This window comes from Phalacrocorax aristotelis, chromosome 1 (genome assembly GCF_949628215.1).
Source record: "Phalacrocorax aristotelis chromosome 1, bGulAri2.1, whole genome shotgun sequence".
Lineage (NCBI taxonomy): Eukaryota > Metazoa > Chordata > Aves > Suliformes > Phalacrocoracidae > Phalacrocorax > Phalacrocorax aristotelis.
In genome coordinates, this window is record NC_134276.1 from 44,802,971 (window position 1) to 44,816,198 (window position 13,228).

The following is a 13,228-nucleotide window of genomic DNA, read 5'->3' on the forward strand; positions in this document are numbered from 1 at the left end:
TGCCTGCTCTGTGTTCACATTTGACATGCAGGAAAATGAAGCCTAAGTTACTAAACTTAGTTCACTTAGTTCATGGTTTGAGGATTTAGCCCATGCCGAACAAACCCTATAATTTAAACTTTTTGCAGCTTAATTATATTGAGAAACCATTAGACATTTTAAAGAATTAGAACATTGAACTGTTAAATATTAGGCACATGACCCATACCTAAGGTAAAGTAAGTTTCTAAAAATGTCCTCAGAAAAATTTAGTAGAAAAACAGGTGTAGAAGAGAATTCAAATGTGACCCATAAGGCCCCAGTATTTAGAAATGAATTGGGATCAGTTCATTCCTTTCCCATGGGGTAACTTGTATAAATGTAATTCTATGGTTTCATAAAACCAGGTCAAGTTTCTGTCCCTTGAGGTCCTTTGGCAATTTGAAGCATGGCAGCACTTTTTCCTGGCTACAAGTTCAAATCTGCATGCGTTCTGGATTTGTGAAAGGAAACGATTAGCCAAGCTGAAAAGATAGACCCATCCCAATTACAGCACACCTTACACACTGAAAACCACTTACGGGGGTGAAACATGATTTCACAAAACAGTATTTAGAACTAGTTGGCTCTTTTCATTTAAGTTGATGAAAATGCCTGCGTTTTTCACCTCTTAAAAATAAATATTTTTCTTTCATCAGCTGGCACACCAAACAAAAGAGCAGACGACCTTATCACATAACAATGCCAGCAGTTTTAACTGACGACATCCTTCTCCTTTAATGTCAAAATGTTTTACTCATGTAGTCATACTTTGGAATATTTGTGAATACACGTATGCTTCGCAGTGCATTTCGTAACTATTATTTTATTACCTCTCATGATATCATTTTATTACCCTAATTTAAGTAATAAAACATGTAAAAAAAGACACGATGAGACAAAATCATAGAAGGGGTCACCAGAAAAGACGAAACGTGCACTTAGCCGACCCACATCAGCAAAGGCTCAGCAGCGGAGAGCTGAACACCATGGAGGCTCCACTCCTTCAGGAACAACGTGAAGTTACTGTGTTTAATGTCATGTCCCACGCACTGCGTCCTCGAATCTGAACTTCATTGCAACGAGGCCAAAATGATAATGGGTTGAGTCTGACCGCTCAGCTGAGCAACACAAATCCACCCATATGGGGCCATACTCCCTCTGGCCCTACTAAAGCTTCCCCAGCCTATGCAAAGGGTATACCGGCCAGCTCCACGCAAACATCTTCTAATGCGTGCCTGTACATCTATACGCAGGGCAAAGGCCAGGAGGCACCAAGGACTGCCCCATCTCAGCCCACGGGCAGACTGATCTCTGCAGGAACCTCCCCACAGGGACAGACACTAGGGGAGCTTTTAACAACAGATTTGAAGAGCAGAGGAAGGGTAACAGATAAAGAAATTCAGGGTCTTTAAGCAAACTACCTTCTCAGTGTGTAAATGTGAGATCTACATACGATGGAGGTGGGCTGCTGCTTCTTCTGAACATAAATTCCACCCTTCCATCCACTCTACTGGGATGACGCCAGAGAAACTCTGAACGGTAAAATCTGTTGAAAGTTTATTAATTCTTAGCCACATCCCACCTGCTGCACCTTGAGGTGGCCTCAAGCCAATCCAACAGCTGTGGCTATACCCAAACATCTCAACTAAAAACCTCACTGATGCCCTCCCCACGAAATGTTACAACTCCTTCCTTACGCAATTGGCATGTGTGCTCCTGAAACAGCTATACGCTGTTAAATTAATGTTTCTAATACATTTTCCTCATAGCTTCTCAAAAAATTATTTTATACACAGCTATACTTTAAACTGCAAATTACTGCTTCGTTTTCTACTACTCTATTTTTAATATGATATTTCAGCAGCAAAATAATTTTGAAGGGAATCAGTAGAATCATAAGCCATCTACAATACCCAATAATGTAAGATAAAATATTACCATTTCATGCTTATTTTTTAACCTGGCCTGTTAAAAGCTATGAATATCAGCTTAAAAACAAACAAAAAAAAAACCAAACACAAAAAAAAACCCTGAACCTGCTCTGAATTAGAACACTATACAATAAAATTTGGAACAGAATCATGGCATTAGTCTTTAGTGGTATATGTATCAGACACAGAAATAATAAAGAGGTATGTATCATCTACATTGTAGGAACTATTCTAACAAGCTAAGAAAGAAATGTATTAAAAAGAGAACATATGAATTTTCATTTGCATCAGTCCTTACTATACACTATACTTAATACCACCTGAGGTATTTTTTTCCTCCCTCCTTTTTTTTTGCTTTTAAGCAGAAATTTAAGGAAACAGAAAACAACTGAAAAATTGTTTCACTTCCTTCCCACCAAACTATCAGTGAGTATCAGACCTAAAATGTGAGAAGTGACAGCCATGGCACACATCTTGGAAGTGCCCACTCCCTTCACGAAGGGATAGACTGCTTCTGTGCTACAAAAATGAATACAGAAATTCCCAGCAGGGGGTATGAAGCCATGGGTTATACCAAATTCTGATACTCCTTCCTGCCAAGACATTGCCCTGATTTCCTAAAATTAATTAGTATGAAAGAAGACAATACTCACAAAAACGTTAAAAAATGCATCATGAATCTATTTTATGCAACAAGTGTTAATTTACAGGGCAGTAAATCTAAAGCATTTTTTCAGTGCTCTCAAACTGTCCGTACACATGCAAGGAAGTATACAGTCAGACAGCTTCCTACCAAAGATGTCAACTGATTCTTTTATAGCTCTTCCAAATATATTTTGCATATGCTTGGTTTAAAAGATGTATGTAGGCTATTGAAAGCAACAGGACTATCCACATTCTTAAAGTTAAGCATATGGTTTAAAACTACAGCATTTTTATTTCAGTGTAAATAGCTGAGTCCTATAGGTGACCTTCTCCAACAAAGAAGGATTTCTACAGCAGGCCAGGAGACTGGAAACAAATTATATGCTTTGTAAAGACAGATAACACTGTCATCCATTAAAACATGATATAAAACCAATAAAAATACTAAGTTTATATTTTTACTACATTTGGAAAAGTATAATTTCAAAATAATAGCTTTAGCAATGTTTTTTTAGAGAATCCTCAAACTATTAATAAGCCCTGACTTGATTTATCACAGATAAAAATGTAACACATTTTTTGTACTTTTCTTAAAAATACAGTATCTATAACCTGAAAGCGGCTTTTTTTCTGTCCCATACATAAAATCAGGATCTAGCTCTTTATTGAAAAAAAATAATAATTCATTAGTAAGTATGAGAACAACATGAAATCAAGGTTACAAAAGATGTAAATAAATAGTTATAGAATACATATTTATATATGACCTCTTCCCTTTAGTTTGCTTTATATAGCCACTTTCTTTTTGATCTCTTACAATTTTTTTGCAAGATGAAAAAGCAAAGCATTTCCCAAAAGTAAGACTTAAAAATACTTTCTATCATACAACAATTTGTAAATACAAGCGTATTCTGACAGACACGTCCTGAACAACAGCTTTTGGCCCAAATGTAAAATATCTATTACCTGTTCTCAGTACAGTAGCGTTAACAAGTGCTCTGACGTGAAGGTTATTCAGAGTTATGATCTTTAATCATGACATCGTAATGCTACAAATATATTTTAGCTGTCAATTATGCTAAAATGTTTGCAGCAGTCCTGTGTACTCCCCTTCTTCCCCTTTCTCCCCAGCTCCATCCAATTCCAGTATTTAACTCTGTTATTTTGTCAGCCAGGTACCCCATACGCACACCCATGTATGGCCCTCGCAGTTAGTTATACAATCTAAGGAACAAACTAAACATAAAAACTACATGTCTTAATAGTTAAGGTGCATTTTTTTCAATATTTTTAGCATCACATAAAAGTATAGCGTGAATAAGAAAACTAGTCTGAAAGCTTTGCTTGAACCCGAGCTTGTTTCAGATCAAAAGGAATTTAGGCAGAAATTTGCCATTTGGCCAATTTAGAGAATAATTCTATAAATTCTAAGGGTGAATAAAATTTCAGGACCAAAACATCCTCCTATTCTAATGGAAAAAGAACATGCAGTGAGTGTGGCAAGGTGCACCGGGAAATTTTAACTGCACCTGCTCCACCAGTTCTGGACTGTGGCTGATTTCAGCCTTCTAATGGACATAAAATCCCACTGTTTGATTTTTTTAGCAAAAAATACATTTTTCATATTGAAATAACTTGCTTCTTCACAAGGAAGATGTAAAGTATACAGGATGCAAAGAAAACATCTACAGTAAATTAGTTTTGGAGTGAACAGGGTACCTTTAAACAGAATAATGAACAGAAAGTTATGTAGGTGTTACCCACACGAGTATTCTCAGGGGTGCACAATAAAAACTTTAGACTGTTTTCTTACACCATAAGGATAATATTAAGCATATTAAAAACATGTTTATACTGTTTTCGAATGTTTCTGCTTATTCTGAATAAACTGTTTGGATACACAAGATTTACAAGATCTTTCCATACAATTCTGCAAATTGTATTGTACGTACTCATGCACCTGCCACAGGAGGATGTTGACTCTAAATGTAATTATCACAACACGTCATTTAAAGCAATGTGAACCAAAATGCATTTTGTGATCCATTTCCTCAATCACAACTCATGCAAGCGGTTTCGTTAGTTTTGGTGAATGTATCCTGAACTGCTGCTCAGGGTCCTTTCAGTCCAGTACCCCACCTCTACAAGAGACGTATAGAAACTCAGCAGGAGAGAATGCAAGTATTCAGTACTTATGGAGTTATCCTTCCCTGGTATAGTTTCCCAGCTCATCGCTATCAGTGATTAAGAGTAAAGAATTCCAAAGTGGGACGTAACTGTATGGTCAAAAGCTGATCCTTCCTCTCACGAAACCCAGTGACAGCGTTTTTCTACTTTATGCTATGGAAAATATACTACTACCCTTTTTCTTTTTCTTCCATTTAAAAAAAAAAAAGAAGTTTACAACAGTTCACAGTTATTCACAGTTAATGCTAAAATTCCATATTTGATAGATTACACCTCAATATTCTGAACTGCTTATGAAATGAAACATCAGCGCTTGTTAGGAGATGCCCCAGGCTGAGCGCCGTGTCAGATAAATAAGCAGAACATAGGGGGTTAAGGATAAAGTTACTCCTCAAAGCAACCTGGATTTTATCATTTCAAGTCACAGACATACCTCGATTCTAAATATATAAAGATTTTTGGTTTATGTTTCAGAATTTTTGAAAATAATTTAAATGGTAATGGAAAAAGAAAAATTCTTCCTTAATGCATACTGGAGAAATTATCTATATATGAATTAACTCTCTGGATCATAATAGCTTTTTGCAGATGACTCTTCAGCTCTATCATTTAAATATGTATTTAGGCAACTAAAAATTTACTGTCAATTCATATTATGTCAGTCCACATTACGGCACTGTTACAGTATGCACATTTAAAGATTATTGAAAAAATTACTGTTCATGTGCAGTATATAATTTGCAAAAGGTTAATAACTATTTTAAAACAATGAATGGAATTAACTCATAATGCAAAGCAGATGCCCCAAATGTTATTTTTAAAACAAAACATATTTAACTTATCAAAGAACAAAGAGGATCTAAATCCAGTCCTGTTGCTTAAAAACAGACAGGCATCATGGCTGTTTCGGACTGTCGGTTCGCTGGCTCACAAAATTCTAATAGAACTCGGTAGTTTCTGACTGCTGCCTCTGCTATCCTGCAGCCAGAAATGAATTTTTACAGCTAAACTTGTAAAGCTCTTCCACGAAGAGGCAATATGGCAATGCTGAAAGAGATTTACCTGTACCAGACCAGCAGAGATTGCAGAAATAATTTAATATATCTACGATATAGTTCAAAAGGAAAATATTAAAATTCAGTCCAGTGTATGACAATTCTCTGCTTCATATGCAATTCACTTTAGATGATGAATCGCAGTGATAGGCAAAAACAGCCGTCTGGAACGATCTAGTAACAGGAGAAAACAGAAGAAATACTAAATGGCAGTCAAGCAAAATCATCATTTCCAACAAACATTCAGAACACACTCCAGATTACAAAATATGAAGCAGACAAGTAACAAACATGATTACTTCAAGTGCATTTTGCTTTACAGTGCTGAGGAGTGGCAGCGAAGAACAGCCGCGTGGGAGCAGTGGCCCCCTGGGCGCCAGCCCACGGGGGCAGGCGGCGGGGTGCTGGCACCCAGCATCCCAGGTGGGATCTGCAGCCCCCGAGTCATCCTGCCTGCAGCTCCAGAAAGAGAGCGGAGGCCTAAGATCAAACTGAGCATCTGAATGGACATAGAAATGGCCTGTGGAAATAACAACGCTCTTTGCTGTGCTTTCACACAGCCCGTTCTCCCACCTAAAGTTGATACAAAACTGACAACAAAACTGCATGCTACCAGTGAAAGATTAAAAAAAAAAAAAAGAAAAAAAAAAACACAAAACTTTACCAATATTCATAGCTATATGATAAAGGAGGAGTTAATCACATTGAATACTTCAGGAAAATCACGTGAAGCAATCAGGAGAAAATGCCCCTCTGCCCATCACTGGCAGCCCCTCACATCCCTGCACAGGAACAGCGCCGGCAGCATTGCACGCGGGCAACGAACGCTCACTGGGGAGAAGCGTTCCCTTCCTCGAGTATCTGATACTGGGCTACTGCCAGGGACTAAGTATCAGATTAAAGGGATAAATAGTCTGTTCTGGTGTCATAAGTATGGTCCAAAGATCTCAGCTTCTAATTTATAATATTTACCAATAAATAAAGACCCTAAGATGGATATTAAAGTTCTGTTATTGCGAGCGGCTAAAGACTTTTAGCTTTTTTTAAGTCTGAGGAAGCCACCCCCAAACCTTTTACTCCTTCTTCATAGTTCCTACGATTTATCCTCTGGCCTTCCAGAAGTCATCTTTGCTTGTAAAACCCCCCGTATTTCTGCTGATTGTATTTTTGTAATCTGTGGCAAGAGGGAAGGTCATCAATATAAACCACAGACACTATATATTTGACATTCCTTCCAGCTGCACTTGCTGACCTGTTCATTTAAAATATCTATGATCTGCACTAACCTATCTGGGTGAGATACTCCTTTAATTAATACAAAGCGAAAGAAAACTCTGCAAGCGTGCAGTATTCAGTAAACAAGCACATGCTAGGTCCACACAATTTGAGAGGAGCAGAAGCTAGCAAAGAGACTGAATAACTGCCGTGTAAGACAGGCTTTGAAGAGAATTGTTTCATGTTCGGCATCTTTCCCATTTATACTGAAAAATCAATTACGTTGTTTTCCAGAATTTGTAAATAAGCTTCCAAACAGTGCAAATAATTCCCCGCTTTAAGTATGAATGTCAATGGACTCATTCAAAATCATCTTCAAATGTCAGAAAAGATTAACATATCCCGGCCACAGGAGGGAGGTCAGAAGAAGGCACACGCCTCCAGCCTTTACTCGGGTGGGCACGACCCAAAGCCAGCCTAAATCTATGGGGAAAACTCCACGGAGGGACCCAGCATGGGGAAATTCCACGACAAGTGCTCGAAACACAAGAGACCAGAAACATTCTGGGATCAATAGCTTCCAGGTCATTAATCCTAGGCAGGTGACATCCAGTGCGCAGTTCGCTACTCTCTTTCACGCGCACATTCAAGAAACCTGACTCGATTGGCATCTAGTAGCTTTAAATATTTTCCAGGTTTTGCCTTTATCCTTCCCCTATTTGTCTGGCATATGGCTTTCTAGCATCCCATTAATGTCAAACCGTTTAATCGGAATGTAAGCTAAATGCACAGTTTGCCATTTCCTGGATTTCTGTTTGGCAACCAGTGCTTTTTATGAGGAAAATAAAAGCAAAGGTCAGTATGACCAGAAAAGAAAAGTCATCTTCCATAACGGAAGCTTATTTTTCCAGTGAACAGATAGAGAAGCCTAATTTAGAAAAAGGTCCTTTAGTATCATGTTATTATTAGTAGTATCACAAATAAACACAGAAACCAATTCACTTTACAGACCTCCACATTAAGCATTCAATAGAAAATCCCTTGGTGTTTTATTGATTTTTGTTTTATTGATTTTTTTAAATAGCAATATCACAGTTAAAATGTATCATTTTGGTGAAACACATCTAAAACTTTTCCACCTCGAAATAAGTTATTATTTCCACAGCAACTGGCAACTAGCAATTCAATCCATTTAAAGAACAACAAAGTAATGGCTTTATTTGGATGCCTTTTTTGATTAAATAACGTATTAACCTTGATGAAGCTTTCCAAAAAGGGATTAGGGTGTTCGAGTGCATCAGCTGATTATGAGACAAATATAACAGTGATAAGATGCTGGGTCAAAATCTTTGAATCTGATGAGTATAACCATTTAGCTGCTAGGATGGACTTGGCCCTTACAGCTTCCACCTCAACAGTAAGTGTCCACCCAGGATACAAAAAGACATCACCCGGCTAAAGCGTGCAGTAACTGAGGGTCTGCAAAGGTCGCTTAAATCACTAAACCGAGTAGATGAGAATATCCTGTGTAATTACTGTAACGTCAGAAATAATTAAGAATAATTAATTTGTAAGGAAAGGAGAATCAGGGTGAAATGTGTCGGAGGGGAAACCCAGAAAGTAAACAGAGTTTCATCTTCCGAAGATAACATCCATTCTGACCAAAACTCACTGACCCACTTTGCTTTATTCGTCTATACTGTAATAATACATTTTGCATACCTACTATACATCCTTTCCATTAAGTTATTTGCTTAATGGATGTATAAATAAATCTACTACAATTACGCTTTTCAAGGGTCAAATCCTATCCACTTCTGAACCCACTACTGTAATTTCTGCTATGCCGGATGGTAACACAGCAGACCTCAGAAACAGCTGAAACACGGCCGGTTCTCTGCTGTTGACATAATCAACCCGTGTTACAACCAGGCTGCCAAACCCTTTTATAGCCCTGCCAAGTCCAGGAATCAGTGTCCCTGTACTCCCCGCCCCCCGCCCCCCCCCCCCAAAAAAGAGAAAGTTTCTCTATTTTTTTTAAATTTCACATACTCAATTTGCAATTGACACAGTACGACCGCAGCAAAAAAAAAAAACTTCCATCAGTTTATTTTAAGGACCAAATCTTGGAACTCGCGCAGAGTTGTTACAAGTTACATGCCACATATTAAAAAAAAAAAAAAAAAGGAAAAAAAAGCAACCAAAAACAATCGTCTAAGAGCAGCTATAAATATTCATGTTGATTCCACATGAAACAACAGCAGAGTTACCGGAGCAGCTACACTTATGTCAGCGCTTGGAAGTTATTCCAGGCGGTTTTGTCCTGCTGCCCTGAATATTCAGAAACTTCAACAATCTACCTCGCAACAGCTACTGCAGAGTCAGTGCTTTGCTTCCCCTTGCTCTGTTGCTAACGAGCCCCCACCGCCCGGAGAGCTCACTCGGACAGGGGGAAAGAGGGCATGTCGCCCCCCCCAGCCCCCCCCCGCCGCGCGGGACGGGACGGAGCACGGCATCGCAGGGGGTTAATGCCCCACGTGTTGGCTGCGGCTGCACCTTGAAATCTGACAATAGGAAAGTGAAACGAGCCCCGTCTCTTTATTTGCGTACATTGAAAGTAGCGTCGGGACTTCCCGTGCGACCCCCTTCGCTCCGTGCGGGGTCCCCGCCACCCCTCCAGCACCAGAGCCCCCCCCTCCCCCCCCGAGGCAGGGGGAGCCCCCGGGAACTGGAGGCGCTTCCGACCGCTCTGATCTCGGGGTCACCGCAGTTATGCCATCCCTTCTCCTCATCAAGCAGATTCAGCCCCGTAACCTACGAATTGAGAGATAACAGCCCCGCGATTTCGCCCTCAGTTGCAAAGCAGGCTGCTACCGCAGCAGGAATTTCCTCTTTTGCCAGCTCCTTCTCCACACCCCACCACCCCCACCCCCACCACCCCCCCCCGGTCATGCCAAGTTTGGGGCTTCACTTCTCCGTGCCCCCCTCCCCCCCCCCCCATCCCCGACCCGACCCGGCGGGGTGGGCGGGCAGAGGAGCGCTGCGGTCCCCCCGCACCGCCCGGACCCGGAGCGCTGCCCGCCCGCCCCCGCCGCCATCCCCGCCACCGCGCCCGCGTTGTTCTGCGCCGTAACGTGATTCCGCCTTCCCAAAGCCCTTCCGCGGCCCCGCGGCCCCCGTCGCTCCCTCCCCGGCTGGCGAAGGCCGGGAGCTGCTCGCACCTGCTCCTCAGGGACCGACACCCCCCCATGCCCCCCGGGGGGAGCAGGCCAGCCCGGCCGCCTGGCACCTCTCCCCGCTACCCCAAAGCAAGCCAGCCACCGCCTCCTCCTCCTCCTCCTCCTCCTCCTCGTCTTCCCGCCCTCCCGCCCCCACCCCCCCAACCCCCCCCGTTCGCCATGTGGCAACTGCCTTATAGACCTATACAAAAAGTACACGTGCCCCTTCGGATATATGCCAGCAGTTGATGGCCAAGTGGCCTCCATCCGCCCCGCACTGGGCCCTCGGCCCGGGAGGCAGCTCCGCGCCCCATCCCGCTTACGCGAAACGCGAGTGTACCCCCCCCCGCCAGGACCGCTCCCCGCCCACTCCGGTGCACCCTTCGGGCAGCTTTTTCCCAGGGGTGCCCGTTTTAAAGATACATCCAAGGATAACCTCGGGGAGAGGGGCCGCTCAGAAAGCACTTTTTGGCCCAGCTGTCCCCCGCCCGCTCCCGGCGTGAGCAGCGCTCTGCGCTGCCCGTGGCGTTCCCCCCCTCCCCCCCCCCGGGCCACCGGCACGCCTCGGCCGTGGGGAGAGAAGGGGACAATGACAGGGCGACACTTGCACGGAACGGGGGGGGGGGGGGGGGAGGGGCAGAAACACCCCTTCTGCTCCCGCTCCTCTCCGTCCCACCAAGGAGCTGCGGGGGAGGCCGGCCGGGTGCCGAGCGCGTGTGGCGGCAAGGCGCCGGCCGCTTCCCCACACACACACCCCACCCCACCCCACGGACCCGCGCGGTGGCAGCGAGAAGCGGCGCAGCGCCCGCCCGGGCCGCATCGCGCGGGGGTGGGACGGGGGCGGCGGCGGGGGGGGGGCGCGGCGGCGGGGTGTGCGTGTGCCTTGCGGCGGTTACCTGGCGTTGGTGCAGTCGTTGTAGAGGGTCTCGAAATCCTTCCTGGAGATGAGTTTGCAGCGGTTGACCCCGGGCTGGATGGCCCCCAGCCCCCTCAGGATGCGGACCTGCTCCACGTTGCAGACCACGGGCGTGATCTCCAGCCGCTTCAGCTTGGTGTAGACCGTGTGCAAGCCCCCCACCAAGTGCTTCAGGAAGAGGTCGAAAGCCTGGGGCAGGCAGATGAGCTCGCAGCCCTCCACGGTGAAGGAGGCCACTTTGGCCCCCCTCAGATCCACCATCTTGCACTCGTTATTCTGGGGGGTGTTCTCCACCGGGGACGGGGTCGAGTAGACGGGCTTGCCGGGCAGGCTGCTGGCCGCACTGGCCGCGCTGGCATTGGGAGTGGAGGTGCCGCCGCTGCCGCCGCTGCCGCCGCCGCCGCTGCTGCTGCCGCCGCCGCCGCCGCCGCCGCCGGTGCCCAGGCTGGGGCTGCCGCCGCCGCCGCTGCTGCCGTTACCGCCGCCGCCGCTGGTGGTGGAGGTGACTGTGGCCGCCGCCGCCGCTGCCGCCGCCGCCGCCGCTGCGTTGGGCTCCGGCCGGAATAGGTTTGTCCCCGAAGCGGCCGGCGGGGGAGCGATGGAAGGAGACGGAGAGGAGGTGGCCGACGAGGAGGTGGTGGTGGTGGTGGTGCAGGCGGCAGAAGTTGAGACCGGAGGCTGAGGGGGGACCAGCTGGGTCGGAGGGATCAAAGCAGCCGGTACGGCCATGGTCACATATACGGCGGAGGGGGCAGGGGGAGGGGGGAAAGTTCCCACACACACACGCAGGGGAAAGGGAAAAATTTAAAAAAAAATATTTTTTTTTTTTAAAAAAAAAAAGGAAAGGAGGGGGGAGAAGAAGGGGGGGGGATAACCCCGGATCAGGTGCTGCGGCGAGCGAGAGAGCAGGGGGCAGAGTGAGAGAGAGAAACGCACAAAGTGTCCCGCAAGTGGGGACGGAGGAGGAGGAGGAGGAGGAGAAGTCCGCTCCGGGCGGCGGGGCTGGGGCCGAGGGGAGGGGGGAGGGCAGTTTTCTTTTTGTGGTCCTTGCTCTAGCACCACGTTAAAGACGAAGGTGAAAAGGAGGAGGTTTGAAGGACTTCGGTTCTCTCTGGCAAGTACATTGATCAAAGATTGAGAGGGGAATGACAGAGAGAAAATGAGCTGGGAAGTGCTGGCTGCCGCCGCCGCCGCTCGCTCGCTCGCTGGACGAGTTGTTGTTGTCACACGGTGCGGAGGGGAGGAGCTCCGGCAACTTGAAATACCCTTTGAAGCAGCAAAAGGCTCACTCACTAGTATTAACCCAAATTATCCAACCAGGAACCCGGAGCAGGGAAACAGAGAGAGAGGGAGAGAAGTCCCTCTTCCTCCCCCCCCACCCACCCCGCCGCCGCCCCCCACCCCTCCTCTTCAGGAACCGTTAGATTACATGTTTCATATTTCACCCCACCAGAGACGAGATGTAATTTTCCCAGCCCTTTTCAGCAGTCACTTGTCAACACAGTTTGTGGAGAAACACGAGCGTCTCCAGCGTTCCCCCGAGGCCGGGCGGGAGCGGGGGAGCCAGGGGTGGGGGGCGGATACAGGGCGGGGGGGGTGGGTGTCTGGTCGCGCACCTTGCCGGGGCCGGGGCTGGGGCGGGGGCACCCGCGGACAAAAGCAGAAACCTCCGGACGGGTGTCGCTTTTGCTGCTGTTGTTGTTCCCCCCACACACACCCGCCCTCCCGGGACCACGACCGCTGCTCCCGGCGGGGTGGGAGTTGCTGCCCGGGGTCCGGCGGCAGCGCGCCGAGGCCCCTTTTGTTGCGCGGGGCGCGCAAGGGCAGCCCCCCCGCCCCCGGCGACATCCGCGGGGGACCTCGGTGCAAGTGACCGCGGATCACCGCGGACGGGGCGCGGCGGGTCACGCCGTCGGGAAACCGGTATCGGGGGGGGGGGGCTGCGGCGGCACCGAAGTAACTTCGGAGCGGGAAGGCGGCCCGGCCCGCCCCGCGCAGGTACCGCCGCGCAACAGGTGGCGGCGCCGCGCAGAACGCGCG

General features: G+C 46.5%; 1 protein-coding gene across 8 annotated transcripts in view; it reads right to left on the minus strand.

Annotated features, from left to right (window-relative positions):
• The window catches only part of DACH1 (dachshund family transcription factor 1), a 362,299-nt gene extending 350,291 nt beyond the window's left edge, over positions 1-12,008 (minus strand). For all 8 annotated transcript variants that reach the window (XM_075088190.1, XM_075088180.1, XM_075088153.1 and 5 more), the window contains exon 1: positions 11,169-12,008. In XM_075088190.1, coding sequence (XP_074944291.1) covers positions 11,169-11,917 — 749 coding nt within the window. In that variant the 5' untranslated portion in view covers positions 11,918-12,008. The remainder of the gene's footprint in view (positions 1-11,168) is intronic.
• Positions 12,009-13,228: the final 1,220 nt, after the last annotated feature.